Consider the following 19,365-nt stretch of genomic DNA (forward strand, 5'->3'; position numbering starts at 1 on the left):
GGATTGGCAGCTGAAATGAAACTTCCCTATCTCTCCTTACATTTGTCGTTGGTGAAGAGTCAGAAGGCCACTCTACACATTATATTGTCAGCTGAAACTGTTGGATGTGGCCAATCAAAATGTAACCTGTATGGCCAACTTTAACCTCTGAGGAAGCTGAGATATGAAGAGACGTTTGGGGTCACAGTATGTTAGGCTGAAATGTAGGGACATTGTCTTATTTCTACCTGTTTCCATCCCCCCTTATTGAACGAGAGGAAGGCAACCCCCCCCCCCCCTCCCAATGATGCAAAAGCCCTTTCCGACTCCATAATGGCAGTCTGAATAATCCCTGGATCAACATTTGAAAAGTTCCTACCAGACTCCAAGACCCAAATTAACAACCCCTCTGTTTATTTAATGTCCATATTCTGTAATATAGTGCTCTAAAAAGACATCTAGTCCCCTCCTAAACCCCTCTATGGATTTTGTCATCACCACGTCCTCGGGCAGAGAGCTAAAACAGATCTACATTGTGAGGATCACATCAAACAATCCCTCATTTCCCAGTTTCCCTGATCCTTGTAACTTTGACAAAGAGCAATTGAGACATTATTCTAGGTCTTCAGTAGGGTTTTCTGTAAAGCGACTTACTGTAGTTTCATAGGTAATGATTATGGAGCACTTCAGCGCCCGCCAGTCCCGTGCTTTCACATAGGAGCGATGATCATTCAGTGAATGGAGGTGGAGCGAACCTGAGATCGCTTCCAGCTGCCCGCCTCCATTTATAGTAAACGGTTGTTCATAGATAACAATTGCCTGTTTCCATTGGCCAATCGTCTGATATTTATGCCTGCCTAAACTGAATGATAAGCAAACAATTTATCGTTCATCCTGCAGTCGCCACCAGTATTTACACTGAACAATAATTGTGCACACGGTGGCCCCTTCATAAGCAGGTGTATCAGAGAGACCTCCACAAATTTGATATTGATGATGATTTTACCCTAAGAATAGGCAATAGATATTGCAGTCCTCACAAAGCCCTTTAAGATTAGTATCACCTAATGTAAAACTATAGCTATATAAAGGGGAAGGACGCAGGGTTGGAGGTAAAAGTACAGCTGGGAACAATATTTTGGCTCGTTTGTCAGTATAAGGTCATTCTTTTTTTTCTCCTGTATCTTCTTCCATATTGAAGGGAGCCTGCCATCACCATAAACTAAGTTCATGGGCTTATAGGAGAGGGGCTGAGAAGTCCATAGATGTGCTTTTTAGATTAGGCTCCCCTTTCCCTCGCTGTCAGCCCTGGAAATCAGTGCAAGATCTGTGCATCAGACTCTGCAGTGAGTGTGTGCACACCTACACTGTTCTCTATGGGAGTGTGCATGGACGGACTGCTGAGATGAGTCCAACTCACGGACCAAGCTCTGGTTTCCAAGACTGATAGCGAAGGAATTAGGAGCCAGGTAAGTGTATTTGTGTGTAATAAATATAATAATGTGTGTATATATAATAAAAGAAAATTCCTTATAGTCTGCAAGTTCTGTCCTGTAAGACTATGAACTTAGTTTATGGCATTTAAAGGGACCTTGTCATCACCTATAAAGACACAAATGTGGCATGGATGTAAAACAGATTGTAGCATTTACGGATTCCAGTGACTATAGAGGAAATCTAGCCATAAACTAACAAAGTACATATGGCTAAACAACAATAGGGTTGTCAGTAGATCCATCACCCAAAGTCATTGTCTTTAGGAACTTTTCAGCCAAACTCACAGTCCTTGTGGAGTAGAACATGTGTGAAATGTAATCCAGACTATGAAGCATATACTTTTGTGCAGCGGCAACCTAATCCTACACTGCAGCGATCTACTAGATAATGTGAACATCAGCCTTCTGTGCTTAAGGAGAGACCGTGCTATCAGCGTGTTCTGTACAGCTGATCTCTGCAATGATTTGTCCTGGCTGTAGCTCATCATTTAAGGGGTTCCAGGGCTAGCTGAAGTACCCGATTGAAAAGAAGCTTCAATGAGTCTCTCACTTTCAAGGACCCGATGCATTGATACATTATCCTGACTACCCATTGATTATGTTAAGAACTGTATAATGCTTCATTTCCTTTGTGGTGCAGCAGGAAAATTGTGTACAACTTGCCGGGTACACCAACAGATTACATGTGTTACAACAGCGTGGCAACCTTTGAAGAACTCAATGCTGGCATATCCTCCTACCAAAACGTGATTGTCGAAAGAAAACCTACTTTAAATATATAGCGCGCATGGCCGAAAGTATGTGAACACCTGACCCTCACACCTATAGTATCTGAGCATGTTAGACGCCCCATTCTAAATTCATGGATGTTTATATGGAGCCGGGCCACCTCTGCTCTTCTTGGAAGGCTTTCCACAAGATTTTTGCAGTGGAACTCACTCACCTTCTCACTCTCTTCTGTTTTAATATTCATGCTTGTAAAGGGCCCCATGGGGTGGCCGAAAGATGTGGCTGTATTTTTCTACCGGTTACATTCTGTGATCTGAATAAATCCCAAGACTGACCTTTCTTGGACTAAAAAAAAAAAAAAAAATACTTTCTTCAGCTTTAAAACACTCAGAGACCATTTACACAGCCATAGGTGTTTTACGTGTATCTATAGCGCTGTAAAAACGCCTGAATGGCAAAGGGCATGGCGCATATACACCGAGACCACAATGGTGCGGGGCCTGCGGAGACATTTCTCCTTCCCACCTCCCCTCTGGCTGTTTGCAATGGGAGGGGTGGAGCTTAGCTCCATCCCACCCCCTCCCATTGCAAACAGCGGTGAGGGTCGGAGAGGAGAAAAGAAGGGGGAGGACGTTTAGCAGTCACGCTGCTAAACTCCCTCCCACCTCCCTTCTCTGACAGCTAGCATAGGCTCCAATAGGACTCTATGCAGCTGCCGGCGATTTGAAAGCGCCAGCAATTTTGCCATGAATGAAGACAGCCTAAGGGCTTATTTGCACGGGTGTATACTGGCCCCGTTTTTACAGCCGGCCGATACACGCGACCATCTGATACATTGGATTCCAATGCATCAGTTCAGATGGGCATTTTTTTGAGTATGGTTGACTGGAAAAAGCGCGCATTCCGGTTGGCCGTTTTTATGGTGTCCGGAGAGAAAAAAAAAAAAGTCCTGGACCTCCCTTTTTGACTGGAATACGCCAACTGTTCCCATAGACTCTTATGGGAGCCTATGAGAGCTGTCGGAAAAGAGAGGTGGGAGGGAGTTTAGCACCAGCTCTGCTAAACTCCCTTCCCCCTCTCCACCCCTTTCCGGCTGTTGTCAAAGAGAGGAGGCTGGAGATTAGCACCCTAGCTCCTGCCCCGTTACAGATGGGCAGAGAGGGGAGGGAGTTTAGCAGAGCGTGAGGACTGAGCTATTCGGTTCAACAGAACCTAATGGCTGTGTTATTCCGCTGCGGGTAATGCGGCATAAATCCTTCCGTGGGCATTAGCCCGAAATGGGCCTTATAGCTACAATCATATCTACATCGGAAGCGCCATTTGCAGCCTCTGCAACTAATCCAACTAAATGAAATAAACTTTCTTGATATTGTGATGATTCAAAGTCTCAGATACAAAAACATAAACCAGATCATCAATGTGACAACATTCCTGGGTACCGTAGATTGGTTTCACCAAGACAGTACCGCTCGTTCAATTGCAGAACCCAAGACTATGGTTCCTATAGCAGGAGCTTCCGATTGCAGACCACTATTTAGCAGAGATGGTGGCAGGAAAAGATCTTTTCAGCTACTTAGAACGCTCAGAATATACAAAGTCCTCTAATATATTGCCCATGCACAAATTAGCCTTGTCCACATGGTGAACTGAAAAAAAAAATATTCAAGACTTTAGAGATACTATGGCAGATCTTCCCCTAAGGAATAATCCCACCATACCCTCATTACAGACGATACCAGATTATCAATATTGGGTCTCATTAGGCATCTCTGAATTAGGGGACGTATATAACAATAATAAAATTATTACATTCACCCAGTTATGTGAAGAACTGCAGGAACCTCAACTTCAATGGTTTTGATACTTCCAGCTACGACATGCTCTAAGTTCCCAGTTCTCTTCGGTTACCATCCAAATACCCTATAATAGGTATACCCAGGGCCCAAGGCCTTATATCAGCGCTCTATACTCATCCACTCTCAGCTAAGATCAATTATAACCCACTGTCTAGCCAGGATAAATGGTAGTCTTGTATCCCTTCACTAACTACTAGAGATGAGCGAACGTGTTCTTAACGAACACTTACGCTCCCGGACACCGGCTTTGCCGAGGACTTCAGTGTCCGCGCGTAAAGCTTCGGGGGGCGCCGGGGAGAGGCGCGGCGGCGCGGGCGGCAGCAGCGGGGAACAGGGGGGAGCCCTCTCTCTCTCTCCCTCTCCCCCCCACTCCCCGCCGCACCCCCCGCGCTGCCACGGCGACCCCCGAACTTTTTTCGCCCGAGCACGGAATTGCTCGCAAAGTTCGGTGTTCGGGCGAAAAGGGGCGGAGCCGATCACGTTCGCTCATCTCTACTAACTACTGAAGAACGGTCAGATAGTCAAATCCCATCTGGTATCTACAGCTGTTAATAAATTAATCCAACTCTATATTATTTACAAGTCTTATCTGACCGCAGTGCATCTCCACAAAATGAACACGTTTTTGATCTGAGGTTATCAATTTTATATCCCCACTAGAGTTGAGCGAACATACTATGCCGAGCTTGATGCTCGTTCGAGTATTAGCATACTCGATGGTGCCCGTTACTCAAACGAGCATCACACCGTGTTGGACCCCGAGGGAGAGGGACAAGGAAAAAAAAAAGCTCGGCACCCGGCGTCCCACATACAAAAATGCTCAAGTCTCCCATTGTAGCCAATGGGGTTCGTTACTCGAGTAGAGCTCTCGAATTTTACAAAAAGCTCGACTCTAATAACGCGGACCCGAGCATTTAGGTGCTCGCTCATCTCTAATCCCCACTCTTACCTCCATCCTTGAACATAAGTCTACACCCAAAGATTGTGTTGTTTGGCCTATTTGATGAGGACCACTGGCCACATTATATGTGAATATTTCTTAGAGAAATACTATTCCTAGCTCGGAAACCTATTGCCATGAAGTGGATCTAGATTGAATCACCTTCCTTGTCAAGTTGAAAAAGGCTGGTCAATACAATTATTCCCTATGAGAAAGTTATATACCAACATAGGGGCTGTCCTAGCTAGTTCCAAAAAATATGGGGCTCTTGGTTGGATGCACATTCCACATCAACTAACAGTTAACTTTCTTCCTTGGGAGACTTTTCTTCTTGTCTTTTATATGCCAGTAACTTTAAATTTCAGTTCAGGTTTGAATGTTTTTTATTTTGTTTTTTTTAAGTCTACTGATCTATTAATATTGTATAACAGAAACCGTATATTTTTGATACTATACTATTAGTAGTCAGTTATAAATCGGGAAACCCACAATACTCTGTTTTTGTAAACGATTTCAAATGCTACATCATTGTGTACTGTCTTTGACAATTGAGTTAAAACGAATTTAAAAAAAAAAAAAAGATGGTCCCACTCATTAAGGATATATGTTCAGTAAAAGTTTTCACTTTTTTCAAACTTTGTCAGTATACCCCATTATTGTTGTAGCTTAGTGTCTGACTGGTCTGTATTTCCCGAATAGACTTCAACCATCATATTCTTAGGTCAGTGTTCTATTATCATGACCCGCTGTATATCTGAGGTGCCGCTGCAGACCTGTCAGTCAGGTAGACTGCTTTGTAATACAATGATTCATGCTTCTAGACACCCAATAGCGGCACCCCATTAGTGGAATTGTGATGTGCCTCTCCTATACTCCTACCCATCCAGCAGCTGCGATATTTCATCTGGGAAAACTTCAGATGACCTGCTAGAAGCTGGCGGACCGCATTATAATCATCAATTGGGTCAATCAGGTGCCACTCAGATCCGACATTTTCATTCACTGTGGACAGAACTGAATGGAAATAGAGCAGAGACTGCAACACTAGTGTGAATGTGGTCTAAACCCAGAAGTGGTGAACAAAAACAAACCTAAGTGCCCTCATGGATTGTCAAACCTATTCACAAGGACAATAGCATCAATCTGCGGATTCTCACTGCAGACTTCACTTAGTGCACTGCAATGAATGAATTCTGTAGAAAATCCACAGAATGTCTATTCTGTGCTGCAGATTTTCCATCGTCAGGCTACATTTGCATGGGTGAAAAACAGCCCCATATTACACTAGTGATCGTGCGTTTTAAATGGCGAGGCGAAGAATTTGCTTAAAGAATGAATTTTCATATTTGTACGAGTTTTTTGAACAAAATGTACCAAGAATCTTGCTCGTGTGATCGCTCCCCAAGTGAATGGGGTTCATTAAAGTCCAATCCACTTACATGGTTACTGCAGAACTTGTGCTTTCATTCTGCTGTGTGAACTCACCCGCAATATTATTTCACACCCAGTGGGGGCCTTCAAAGTTCTGACCTCAAAAACCCCCTAATTTTTTAAATTCCAGAGAAATTTCCTGTCCCCCTCTTCTTTCTTTGTAGCACATATCAATGTTTCAAATGAAAACCTTGTCATTTTGTCTGGGTAAAGTACAAAAAGGGTTAAATAAAAGTACTGAACAAAACTAACAGGAAAGAAAGTATAGACCACAAGACAAAAGCGTTTCCTTCATCCATATTCACTGACCTTGGTGCCAGAATACTATTGTCTGCAACAAAGACTACACTTCCCTGCGGAGGAAACAGAAAGCTCCAGCTAACAATTCACACACTTGTATATAATCATATATTTGTGGTTTGGCGGTGTATTTATTTTTTTTAACCCAAGTGCCTTGTAGGGACAGAAGGAGACCCGTCCAGACAATACCCGTAGGTCCCAGTTGCATCGTGTTCAGGGATAGAGCCGTAGAAGGAATGTACAAGCATGGTAATGCACCACGTAGATAGAAATGGATAATCCCATATTTTCCATGTTTGCAATCCAACTCTTTTGGGTGCCAAAGACTAGAAAGCCCACGGATTACCTGTCAGAACTATTATACGGTGCACTCCAGTTTGGTAGCCGGTTTCTTCCCTCACTACATGCAGACTCGACTGAGCTGGGCATGCCTATGAGCAAGGAGAGATAGCAGTTGGCAGAACAAGTGTTCGTATGATGGCCAGCCAAAACCTTTTTACGAATGTTGAATTCCACTGCAGCGCCACCACATGTTGAGTGAAGAATCACATGATTGCCAAGACGTTCTATCCAGAGCGAAAGGAACTGCATTGCTGTGGCTCTAACTTGATGGAGGAGGTCTTAAATGAAGGAACTCATTCACCAGTTTGAAATTCCCTAATAAACCTTGTTAAGACCACATTTTCAGAACCCTATTTTGCCCTAGTGCATCTAAAATGTAAGAGCTTTACACAACTTGCAGTGTTACCATGGAAAAATATTGGAAACTTTAGGACTATTTGCTCAGTAATCCAGCCACCATATTACCACAAATCCATCAAAATTACCTACAAAATGTAAGTTAGTCCAAATTAAAAAGGACCGATGCAAGGCAATAGAACTGAGAAATCAGACTACACCGGTTTTGTTTGTTGTCTGTTACCATGGAAACGTGGGCCTGTATAGACTCTGTAGACAACACAAGCCATTTTTAACCATTTGTAAAGACGGTTTTAAATTTTAGAGGCATTAAAATAGAAACCGTTGCAAAGAGGTGCACAGCTTGTAGGCTCGCAATATTCCCACGCAAATTCTGTTTGATTAGGATATGGGCGGAACTCGCAGGACAGTAACCTATTGATTTCATTGGGTTTGTACATGAGCAATTTTTCTCTCAGATCAATAATCCAGGATTGAAAAATAAGCATATCCTATTTTTTGGCTGATTTTTTTCAAGGATCGACCATTATTTCCTATGGGAGTGTGCAAGTACGATTTTTTTTTCCTCCTAGCATTTTACTATTGGAAAACACTTGATTTACTTACATGACTTTTTTTCCCCCCCCATGTGTGAAAAATGCATTTGTAACTCAAAGCGCATCGGCCATGCATCAAAAATCACAGGAAAGGGGTGAGATTTTCACGGCTTTATATTGCTACTGTTGCTCTCAAATAAATTCAGCCTCAAAGTGAATCGGCTTAAGAAAAACATCCAATGTCCAAGAATATTCCCATAAGACTTAGGGCGCATTCAGATGACTGTATATCGGCTGGGTATTCATGCCGGCCGATATACGACGTGTCTCTCTGCAGGGGGAGGCGGCTGGAAGATCCGGGAGCAGTGCTCCGAGCTCCCGCCCCCTCTCTGCCTCCTCTCCACCCCTCTGCACTATTTGCAATGAGAGAAGGCGGGATGGAGAAGGTGGGACAGGGGCGGGGCCAAGTTCCAGGAATTAGCTCTGCCCATGCCCCAACTCTCGATTGAAAATAGTGCAGGGGGGTGGAGAGGAGGCAGGGAGGGAGCGGGAGCTCAGAGCACTGCTCCTGGCTCTTCCAGCCTCCTCCCCCTGCGGAGAGAGATGCCATATATCGGCCGGCGTGAATACACAGCCGATATACAGTCGTCTGAATGCGCCCTCAGTCACATGGGTGGTTTCTATATCTGGCTTATTTATGGAAATGAGCTGAAGATCCAGCAACCCCTTCGATGACGTGACTGCAATACCACGTGACCTCATGATGGAACCAGGCCAGAGGTGGAGGCTCCTACACTGCTGGACCCGGTAAATATTTTCCCTACCGTAGCAAATTTTATGCACAATGTATCCTCTGAAATTCTAAGTCTCCATTATCTTTTGGGCATGCTCACACTACATTTTTGGTGCAATTTTGCAAAAAAACTCACAGCAAAGACCACAACAGGATCCAACGTTTTGCATCATCTATACAAATGCACTCCAAACCACGTCTCCACTTTTAAAATCCACTTTATTTTGCTTTTTCATACAGGACTTAAGGCATCTGCACAAGACACACAATTCTTGCAGAGGTTATAAAATCTTTCCTTTTTTTTATTCATTTTTCATTTTTATTTTGTTTGTACATGTTGGTCAGGTACCATTCACTTATTTGTCATTTTTGTTCCCTAAAACTGTGTAGGCATTTGAGATATGACCGTTAAACCAGTGTTAACTCAATTAAATATTTACATAGCACAACACATTAAGCTTGTAACACTCACAGAGGGGGCTTCGGGGTGGGAATAAAATCACATCAAAAATAGGACGAACACCACCAGTATTATGTTCGGAATCAGCTATTTACAGGTCCCCTAATATGAAATGATAATTTATTTATTCTTTTATGGTTTGTAAACTGGCCCCCGCACTGGGGCAGAGAAATGCGTGCACAGATGAGTTTAACCTCTTCACAGCTGGACAAGCCTGCAGAACTCACAAGCTAGATCTCGAACTGTAGAAGAGGTTAAAGCATCATGTTGGAAGCACATTGTTATGCTACCCTGAATCATGTGCCATTTCCATTATCTTCCCAGATGGTTTCAGGTCCTACAAAAGCAGGTATGGCTGATTAAAAAAATTATAATATTAAAAGAAAAAAACAAAAAAAACCAAAAAAACAAAATAGAAAAACAAAACTATGTCTTCAACTGGACACTGTTCAGCTGCCTATTTTAATCTTTAATTTGGACTCTGAAATTCACTCGACCAAGGAACTTGTCTCGTTCATCTGCATTCTTCAAGTTAGGAGACCCATGAAGCTTGCACTCAAGCACTACTTCTGATGTGCCGGTGGCGTTCGTAGGTGGTGTGATCTTCACAGCAACCAGGGGCTGCAAGTAATTTAGCTGAGGAGAGAATTGACATTTAAAAAAAAAACAAAACAAAAAAAACAAACAAACACAAAGCAACAAAAAAGACTAGACATGGCAAAACAAGGATATAGGTTGGGGATGAGCTAGTATAGCTAGTAAGACCTTAAGCATACTGCGGAGCAGTGTACATGGAGCTGGTACAGAAGCATGGCAAGTCCTTGCAGCTCAGAAGGTGCAACTGGAAGCTGCTGGTCTAGGGAATGCGAAGGAGATCAGGGCAGAGAGCAGAGAAAGCTACCATTACAGAGAGCTCTAATCAGCACTGAAAAGAAATGGGACTAGCAGCAAAGAGGAGGAGATACACAGACAGCTGTGTAGTATTGAGTGGGAGTGGTTATGCTACACGGCCTCTGAAAGAGGAAAGGGGAGAAGAGCTTGAACACATTCACGAGAGACTAGTTCAGTGCCAAGAATGCCCCCTGAGCCAGAAATTTGGTTTGCAGGCTCTCCCATATTCAGGTATGAGGTTTTCAAGATGCACTTTTGTATTGTTTCTCCTTCTCATGCATTATTTTTTTCTGCAAAGACTGAGAACAGTTATGGAAACACTTTGTGCATGAAAAGTCAACAACACACATCTTAAAAAGGACTCCCTACGACTCCAGGTGCAACTGCATTTTCTGCATTCTGCCCCTGGGCCTCACTATACAGGAGATGTCCCCTAGGAGCTTTGAGAGAATAGTATATATATTTTCTTGTTAGGCTGCCTGTTCACGGGCGGTGCAATATACAGCCGTGGGAGCCCTTTGTCAATGTGATTTTCCACGTGATCTTTAATGATAGGTTCATCACAATGAACCGTCACAAATCGCAGAATGCAGTGATTTTTAGACACGAGTGGGGGGGGGGGGGGAAGCGATTTCTGCTAGTGTACATTGGGCTGCGCTTTCCATAACGCAGTGAAATATCGCACGTGGACAGAAGTCTTAATGGGTCTAGGAACTGATCAGTGGTAATGACAGTAATAACGGAATTGGGCTTTTTGACCCTAAACCACCAAGGTATTCTGCTGGATAGTATCAGTTTCTTAAAGATGCCCCTTTACATTCAACCCTATAGGCTGCATAATGTGGACACTAAAACATATGCACTTTTACAACCGTATTTCATTTAAAAATTTTTTTTTAAAAAGGCACAAAAAGGCCCAAGTTATCTCAGTTTTGCCACAACCCACAGAATGAGACAAAAAAAAAAAAAAAAGATAAAGTGCACACAACAGTCTGAATAAAATTGGCATATTCAGATGCAGTTTTTTTTTGCAATGGGTCTGTGTGCTGCCTGTATTCAATCAGTAAATAGGGCCCATTCACATGGGTGAATTTTGTGCCTGTACTAGTCTAACAGCAGATGTGCATACATTTAAACTTCACAAAATAGGTTACTAGTGAAGATCTCACTACTAACCTATGTTGAGGAAGATGTAGCATCTTCCTTGGCAGAAGAAATAGCTTTTGCCAGATGCTAAGAGCTCATGCACATGGCACTTTAGGGTACACAATCACCGTAGGGAGCCACATAGGCTATTCAACTTCCAATGCAGGAAGCCTCCGCAAGAAAGTCTTCCCAAAGGAAGGATGCTTCTGTAATGTGGTATGAAGTACAGCATGGCACAATCTTTAAAGGGAATCTTCCAGTATGTGGATTTACTCAAAGAAATCCCAAGAGGCACATCTGGCCCCCGAGGCCACCAGTTTAACCGTCATGATCTTCATTTACTCTACCAAGTTACATGTTGTCTCTACTGTAGGGATTTCATTTTAATGAGCTGTCAAACTCCATAACCCAATCAGCATTGATGGGACTATAACCAATGCGTTGGACATTGAATAAAAAGCCAAAGCAAATGTTAAGTCATAGAACATTTCAAGCTCAAAAAGAACAAGTATGAATGGGTTTTCATACAAAATACAGGGACTTACATGGGTTTTCTTGCCGTAGTATGGAAAATACATCAAGTCGATCCTCCCGTACTCCGGATAATACTGCATGCTTACGTTCTCTGTCTGCACAAAAGATATCTGATGTTAGCCCTAGTCTAGCAGTGGATACGGACATTGTGTATGCTACGATTAGTCTAGTTACATTTAGGGTCTAATCATTTTTCTGCAAAGCTATTCTGTGATCCTGACTTGTTGCTACCTTTCGGCACAACCAATCCAACCATTTTTATGTAAAAAAAAAATAAAAAAATTACCAGGCAGGGTCAGTTAAAAGGGATTGCATTGGGTATGGAAAGCCCAGACCACCACTAAAGTGGACCATTCACTTGAGATATGTCATCGGAGCCGAACAATTCAGATAGATTGGCCAATAATCTCATGTACAGTATACAGGCCTTCAAAGTATTCCTACTGCATAAGTGAAAAGTCAAGTTGCCCGACGCCTTTATTCACGTATGTGATGAGCAGATTGCCATTATTCCACTTTCCCCAAACATGCATGCTGTAGGCCAAGTGTGCATGTTTATGGCATAGTTGGGAGAGAAAAGTGTTGACAGTCATCTCAATCAAGTAACTATACTTTTACATGGGCCAACTATAACCCAAACAATTGCTCAAATAAGCAATTTCCAGTGTTAGCGTGCAAAAGTGGACCAGGCAGGGTATTGAGTGAGAAATCACACTAGTTCCTTCCTTTCAGTGAGCAGAAAAGTAACTAAAGAGCAACTTCTTGTTCAGTGTATAAATATAGCCGTTCATCTATAAACCACTGCTTGTTTACAGTGAATGGTGGTGGGCGGACGGAAGAGGTCTCCGCCTCCATTCATTGAATGCATAATCACTCCTGTGCAAAAACATAGGAGTGCCAGTCGGGTACTTAAAACTCATATGCTTTGACAGAAATAATCACCAGACCATTATCCCATGTCAGAGCATCCAAATCTGTATGATTTTATCTCCCTTAGCGCATATCCCTTATCGACACAATGGATTCACGTCCTGTGTGAGGAACATGTTCGGAGGAGGAAAAAAAAAAATAAAAAAAGTTGTGCCTTGGTACCATATCCAAAAGCATGCAAATCTGCATTCTTGCTATCTATGGTCTACACTTAGACATATGTGGGTATTGGAGCTGATCTACTCTTCCATGACAATTACAGGACATCTACCTTCCCAATATCTGCCTCTGTCTGCTCATTATTTATCAGTAAGGTGCAAGAAATGCTTTGCTACCATAGGAGACTATCATTTGCCTACATGTCTAGTACCCAATTCTTATTCTTCACCTTTGAACATTTCTACTTACGGGGCCAACTGGTCTACATTCATATAGCTATGTTACCCAATCTCAAATAACTTGCCACATCTAAATGTCCAAGTACATCTGCACTGGCATAAATAAGTTTACTTCTTGGTATGCTGGTGAAAGTTTACCAAGGTGATGAATCCCTTAAGGCAGGGGTCCCCAACTCCAGTCCTCAGGGACCACCAACAGGTCATGTTTTCAGGATATCCTATAGTAAAAACACCCGTGGCAATGTCTGAGGCAGTGACAATTACATCACCTGTGCAGTACTGAGGAAATCTTGAAAACATGACCTGTTGGCGGTCCCTGAGGACTGGAGTTGGGGAACACTGCCTTAAGGGATTGAAAAGAGTGCAAATTCACCAACAGGGAAAATATACGGTGCTCCACACCATGAAAATGTGGTCGTAGCATTATGCCATTCAGACAAACAAGTTATAAAAATTGACGCAGTTTTGGGCCAACCACATGATCTAGGAGAGTGATAGAAGGCAAAAACTGAAACTGCCGTGTGTTGATTGTGTAATCTTTATAAAAGATTAAGGAGTGAAGATGCCATCAAGAGCCATTTCATCATATGGATGAGTTCACTAAAGGTTTCATCATTAGGACTATGTACAGACTGTTCGCTGAGATGCAACAGGATGCCACAACCAAGAACCAGATTTGGTGAGTGGTCAGCAGAATTAAGTGTGAATGATAGTAGGAGCGCAGAGACGAACGTTACAATGCACAGATTAAAGAGTCTGGTGTCCGGCAATAGCGGCTTCACAATCCACAACTGGGGACAACTGTACTAAAATTTGTAAGCTCAAATATCAATGATGACAGTTTCTTGAAGATTGGCTGAGGCAGGTCTGCTGTCGAGCTACCCATTGTGAAGACTGCACCACTATTGTGAATGTTTGCAGAGGTTTCACCACCTGACGTAACTACTGGCACAATGCGGCATTCATGGCAGAGACAGAATCTCCATTAGTCGCTGATGAACACCAAGTGAGGGTCTGGAGGAGACTCCATAATTGGGCTAATCCTTAAGCCATTTTAGGGTGCCACACAGCTTGTCAATGTGGAGTCATGGGGCGCCATCAGCATCAATAGCCAATCACCTCTAGTACACACCATTGACAGCACACTTATGTTGATGTGCTGCAGCCCGTTGCACCACATCTTCAGGGTTTGCCCAGAGCCATATTTTACTAAACTCAAAAAGCATTTATTTAAATTTAAAAAAATAGAGTTTTTGATAAGTGTCTGTTTACACAGGCTGATCTGTCGTTTTCTGTATGCAGGAACTGGACAAACTATACTTGTCTAATAAGTTAGAAACAAGTCCAGGACCTCCCGCCTGCATCTTTCCAGTTTTTGGGCAGCGCCATAGCACAGTAGGAAAGCTGTGGCTTTGTACAACCTGTGTATCAAATAGATTTGCGATAATCAATGGTCTTAACTTAAACAATTTGAGGGTCATCTGCATTCCTACTAGAGATTGTAGGGCATCTTCGATATGGCTAATGTCGACCTCCCATCTCTTGAGTCTATTAGAGTTAGGTAAATCAAGGCGGGCCTGTAAGACTATATATCATGGTAAGATCTTTCCCACTGTGGAGCTAGCCATGCTAATTAGCTTTGCAGGAACAAATGTGACCGAGATCCGTGGAGGCAAGCTCTGCCCTAGTGACACGTTGTAACTGCAAGTACTTGTAAAACTGGGTATGCCGCAGCCCGAATGCCAGCAGTTTACCCTGCCAGTGACGGACAGCGTCAGCTTACACCAAATGTCCAACTTCTGTTTGAAGCAAACAATCTGAGGCTCTAAATTCAGTTTAGAGCATTCCTGAAGATCTCTTGAAATCTAAATCACCCAAATATTTAAAATGAGGGTGCACATACCAAAGGGACATTTTCACCATCAATTACCAACCAGGTCAGGGTAATCTACTGGCATAAGAATAGATTTGTCCCAATTAATGGAGAGTCCCAAATAGTGGCCATACTTCTTTATAACTGCTGTAACCGTTCTCAAAGACAGCTTAGTATCCCCCAAGAATACTAGTATGTCATCCGCATCAAGTGCTATTTTTTTCCTCCAAGTTGACACTCCTAAACTGACTACAAGCAGATGGGTCCTAATTTTATCAGCAAGAGGTTCTATTGCTAAAACAAATAGGAGCGGTGAAAGGGGGTGTGCCTGAGACGTTCCTCTGCTAAAAAAGTAGGCAAGGTTATAGGCCTCCATTGACCTGGCTACAAGCACAGGGATCCGTAGTTTAACCCATATCATAAAAGACTGACCAAATCCCATTTTGAGCACGATTTCCCATGAAAACGCCCATTCTATGCTATCAAACACCTTACCGACATCTAAGGAGCAGATCTCCCATATTATATACTGGGATTTGCAAGTTGAGGTAGAGCCTCCTGATATTTAGAGCTGTAGATCTATTGGGGATGAAACCAGTGTGATCCGAATAAACTAAGTGCGAGATCACATGAGATAACCAACCTAGTGGCCAGTATTATAATAGCAGTACACATTAATGAGTTAGGTATATAAGACTCCACCAGTAAAGAGTCCTTCCCTGGTTTCGGGATGACTATAATTAATCGCCTCCTGATTGATAGATGGCAGCTGACCATTGCACATGGCCTCATTAAAGACCACTAATAACTTTGGAAGGATGGCAGGGAGGCCATCCATACCTGGAACTTTATTTGGCAGTAACACTACCGCCTCCTGTAGTTCTTCTAGGATGGGGGAGTCTAAATGTTCAGAGGACAGAGCCTATAGGCACAGGTCACCAGATGGAGAGATTTAGTTGGCAGTTTTATGGAGCATCTGTGGGACATGATTGGACGGCGAATAACTGCTTTCCCAGATCCTCAAAATGAAGAGCTGTGGACTGAGGTCAATACCACATGGTCAACATTACCCCAGGACAGTATTCGAGCGCTCATTGAATCGATTGTATGTTACATTAAAGACTATCACCCAACTTGGTGGCCCCACTACTTACTGATCGTCCTGTTTATTGGGCCACAGGAGATGTGCACGTACTTGAAATTAAAATTAATAGTTTGACCGTCATTCTCCATGTCTTAACATTTCTCGTTTTGAACATTTCTTCATGGTCTGGCATTTTCTCAGTGAGGCCATGTATTAGCGAAGATAAAGGATAGTGCCGTGTATTCACCACCACAAAAGTTCCTCTAATATGGAGACCAGTACTCATGTCCTTAACTGAAAACTGTACTTTTCACAAAAACTGCACCCCAAGGCAGTGGGAACTCAGTTTGTTCCATGAGCAGATTAACCGCAAGGCACGGATACTACAAGGATTTATGAACATTTGTTCCTTAGCTTTTTGATGAAGACCGTGACTTTGTGTATTCAGCTGCTCTCACAAACTGAGTGGATGGAGCAAAGTTACAGCTGCCTGAAGAAAAACAAAACCTGTGAGGGGATGAGTATGGGTGCGACTGTATGACAGGGGGTAAACGGTGCTGGCTTACAGCCGCTTACACAGGAACAGGCCCGCTGTGTCCTGCATACCCCAGCAGTGTCCTATGGAATTCTGGGAAGAGCTTCTTATGCTCTAGTAAGAAAGAAACAGTGCCACAATCTCATGCGATCATCCACAGAAAGTAAGAAATAAGTGATGGCGGTTTACATATGTATTTAACCTTTTTTTCTTTTACAGAAGCCTTTGAGTACATTCACCCGTACAGCCACATCTAATATAAATAAGCCTACAGCCTTTTTCTTGCACCACACTTTGACCTCTTCGCGTGACCTTTAGTGGCTGACTTTGGTGTCATTAGATTTGTGACATCCTCACCACTGCTGTAAAATCATAACATTTGAGTTTGATACACTGAGTGATCTGTCAGGCCAGGTTAAAGTTCCTATGTTAAGTCTAGCGGTGCGGTTGTACTTCAGCCAACAGCGCCGCTAGGGAGAGTCAAGCATTGGTAAGAGACCTTCATATCAAGTGCTTAGCAGTATGACTGGTGCCATGTCCCCAAAACGTGGAAGACCAAGTCGTGGATGGCGAACAGTTCAAGCCGAATCCTCGGCTCGACAGTTCTTAAAACATTTAAAACTTTTTTTCCCCCAAACATTTTATGTTTGCGTAGCAACATGGGGGCAATCTAGTAAATCAAAACGTTCTATTGCTTGGCTAGAATACGTTACACAGACAGCCCCTCCTCACATAAATGGTCCCCTATTCTCAGGCAGCCCTGAAGCATACAAACAGTAACTGCCCTTTTAAAAATAACCTTCAACACGTTAACAGCGACATGCCAAAAGTTTTGATCAGTGGGGGTCTGGGTGCAGAGACCAACTCTGATCGCAGAAATGAAGGAGCTGCAGCGCTCATTTGAACGCTGAGCTGTTTGGCAGTCGTCATTGCCTGACAGTTCCTCTTGGCAGCTAAAGACAGACGCATAGACTTCTGTAGAGATCTATGTTGTGTCTTCAGCGGTCACTGCTGCTTGTCGGCCAATCAGCGGACTTCTCAGCACCCGGACCCCTACTAAGCAAAACCTTCAACATGTCATTCTGACATTTCAAAACATTCTTAAAGTTGCAGTTACTCTTTAGAGGGGTTGGCCCTTTTGAACATTTGTCATTTATCCACAGGCAATTTGAGAGCGTCCAAGCAGTCAGACCCAGAGTGGCCATAAAAGTTTATTACTAGGGATGATTTGGGGGCCGCCGCAGCTGACAGGTGAGTTGCGGCGGGGAGCAGGGGAGAGCGGGCGGGAGAGAGATCTCCCCTCCGTTCCTCCCTGCAGCTCCCCGCCCTGCGCCGGCACCCGAATCTTTCGGGACGAGCGGGGAGATACTCGGCTAAGGCACATTACTCAAGTGAGTAGTGCCTTAGCGAGTATACTCGCTCATCCCTATTTATTACCTATCCAAGTGTTTGTAGGCCCACCCTTTACCTTCATAAGGAGCATCACATGCAAGATATGGAAATCAATGAGCCACTCTTAATGTACAGTACTTATTTCTTCAAGAGAGAATCTCCTTGCAAACACATCCATAAGACTGGGTTCAACAATTGTGCAAGAGTGCTGTGGATTTGTCAGATTTACCTTCCGCATTACATTTGAAAATCCACATTGGTTTTTTTCCCCCTAGTGTGAATGGAGATTATAAAAGCATTTTACATTTAAACTGGTTAGGATAGGCCTTTATATAGTTTACAGCCTCTTTAATATCCATGCACATGATGCAGAAGCAATCTAATTCAGGTGTATAGAACAGTCAGAGATTTCTGCAACAGTTCCTCCATGTGTAAAAACCTAAGACACTGGATAAAGAGTGTTTTTGTAAGCATGGTGCCCATGCCCCGGAAGTTAACTGTTACCCTTTTTTTTGCATAGTCAATATTGCTGCAACTTTTTTTTTTTTTTTTTTTTAAGAAAGAGGAGAGAAAAAAAAAAAAAAAGGATCCCAAGACCATAACCACCATCACATGAATTTAGGAGTTAGCAGAATCCTTATTATAGGACACTCCTAACGCCGATTTGCTTTATTATGCACCACTTACCTTAGTAGTACAGTTTATTTTAGGATTGCCAAAAGGTTTCAATCCAATAATCTAAAAATAAAAAGTTGAACAGAAATTAGTGAAGATCAGTTACTAAAACAATATCCAAAACACAAGCAATTGTGGAAATTAAAGTTAATAAAATAAATGGAGAAACCACAACTTATTACACCATTAACAAGTTGCCTGCTTTAAAAACCTTTTGTTAAAATGCCCTTTAGGAGGTGTTACGCCAACAGATGAGAAGAGTTCTGGTCAGGTCCCCATGCCAATAGTGAGTAGCAACTCTTAAAAGGGGTAATTCTGGGCATTTACTGTAATATCGATGACCTATTCTGGAAGGGAAGTCATACGCCGCTCAGGATCAACTCATCCTGCAGCCCGTTGTCAGTGCAGCAAGGCTGGAAGTCAGCGTTGGTAGTCAGAACAAGTGGAATAGGGTATTTGCTCTCACCGAAATCAATAGGAGCGATATCTTATATTACATTTCTGGCTCTGTCCGTTATTATTCTGGCTCCTCATTATGAAGGCATCAATCTCATTGATTTCAATAAGAGCAAAGCTGCCTATCACAGTTCTGGCTCTGACCATCGATGCAGATGTCCGGCCCTCCTGCACTAGCAGCAGGCCGGAGGATCAACTGATTGGCGGGGATCCTGTGCAGCAGACTCCTGCC

General features: G+C 43.0%; 1 protein-coding gene across 1 annotated transcript in view; it reads right to left on the reverse strand.

The window, feature by feature from the left end:
- Positions 1 to 8,959: 8,959 nt before the first annotated feature.
- ATP1B3 (ATPase Na+/K+ transporting subunit beta 3) overlaps positions 8,960 to 19,365 on the reverse strand; it is a 41,751-nt gene continuing 31,345 nt past the window's right edge. The window contains exons 5-7 of the mRNA XM_066598145.1: positions 18,690 to 18,740; positions 11,802 to 11,885; positions 8,960 to 9,855 (exon numbers count right to left, since the gene is read on the reverse strand). Coding sequence (XP_066454242.1) covers positions 9,682 to 9,855; positions 11,802 to 11,885; positions 18,690 to 18,740 — 309 coding nt within the window. The 3' untranslated portion in view covers positions 8,960 to 9,681. The remainder of the gene's footprint in view (positions 9,856 to 11,801; positions 11,886 to 18,689; positions 18,741 to 19,365) is intronic.

The sequence above is a fragment of the Eleutherodactylus coqui genome, chromosome 1 (genome assembly GCF_035609145.1).
Source record: "Eleutherodactylus coqui strain aEleCoq1 chromosome 1, aEleCoq1.hap1, whole genome shotgun sequence".
NCBI lineage: Eukaryota > Metazoa > Chordata > Amphibia > Anura > Eleutherodactylidae > Eleutherodactylus > Eleutherodactylus coqui.